We start from the raw sequence: 1,035 nt of genomic DNA, 5'->3' as shown, positions 1-1,035 counted from the left end.
TATACACTCATGCTTTGAATGACTAAATTATAATATAAATTTACTCTTCCAAAAAAATCATGATATTAAATTTTAAAATACCATATTAAATAAATTGAGGGACGACAACCTTTCTGAACATCAGAAAAATAATAATAATAATAAAGAAAAGCCCCACTATTCTCTCATTGAACCTAATGTTTATATTAATTTATTATCATTTCATTAGAGATATTTTTAATTTTATTAAAGTTAATTGTATGATTGATCACACGTATTACTAATCTTATTTACAAATATTAACCTTTTTTTTACTGATGTTTATTTTTATTTTTAGTTTCCTACAATTTATAATAACTAAGATTAATTTTAATTTGGCAACACAGCTTAGACTCGACGTTAAAACAGAAGTTAGCTTCCAAAAATAAGCTCGACTCCTTTTTTAAATAATAAAACAAAACAAATACCTTGCAAAACGATGAGTATACAGGAAATGAATACAAAACAAATAAACTATAAATTTAAAAAAAAAAAAAAATTCCAGAATTTAAAGTGAGGAAGACATTAGTTTTCCCCATTGGGGAACTATGCATACATGTATATCTCTATAATGCACGTGACTAGCCATGTTCAAGAACATTACATCTTAGAGAAAGGTAAACTGGAAAATTTTAATTAGATACGCTGTTTAACCGTCTCTGAAGCTCCTCCACGAGTCCACTTCGGGGAACCTCATGCTCAGTAGCAGCGGCTACATCTTTCAGTTTCACTATTCCTTCATTCATTTCACGTTCTCCTACTATTACCATGAACGGTATCCTGGACTCTCTAGCACGGTCGATGTGTTTCATCACTCTTTTATTGATCATAAACTCGGCTTTCAGCTTCGCGCCCCACAGTTGGCTCACCAGCTCGGCACCCAAGGACAAGTCATCACCTAGAATGCTTACTAGGATTTGAGTTTCAGTCGCACGAATTTCCTGAATAGTGGAAAGACAGAAATGTCAAATGCCGCACAAATGGCACATTTTCCTCTATCCCGAAAAAGAAAAGAAG

At 32.4% G+C, this 1,035-nt stretch overlaps 1 protein-coding gene across 1 annotated transcript; it reads right to left on the bottom strand.

Annotated features, from left to right (window-relative positions):
• Window positions 1-650: 650 nt before the first annotated feature.
• LOC140966394 (histidine--tRNA ligase, cytoplasmic-like) lies at window positions 651-959 on the bottom strand (the record flags this gene model as incomplete). The annotated part of the gene is made up of 1 exon (XM_073426693.1): window positions 651-959. A coding segment is annotated over one exon (309 nt), but the record flags the coding sequence as incomplete, so codon positions are not given.
• Window positions 960-1,035: the final 76 nt, after the last annotated feature.

This window comes from Primulina huaijiensis, unplaced genomic scaffold (genome assembly GCF_012295235.1).
Source record: "Primulina huaijiensis isolate GDHJ02 unplaced genomic scaffold, ASM1229523v2 scaffold205916, whole genome shotgun sequence".
Taxonomy (NCBI): Eukaryota; Viridiplantae; Streptophyta; class Magnoliopsida; order Lamiales; family Gesneriaceae; genus Primulina; species Primulina huaijiensis.
Note: the sequence above shows the minus strand (reverse complement) of the source record. Positions and strands in the feature narration are given on the sequence as shown.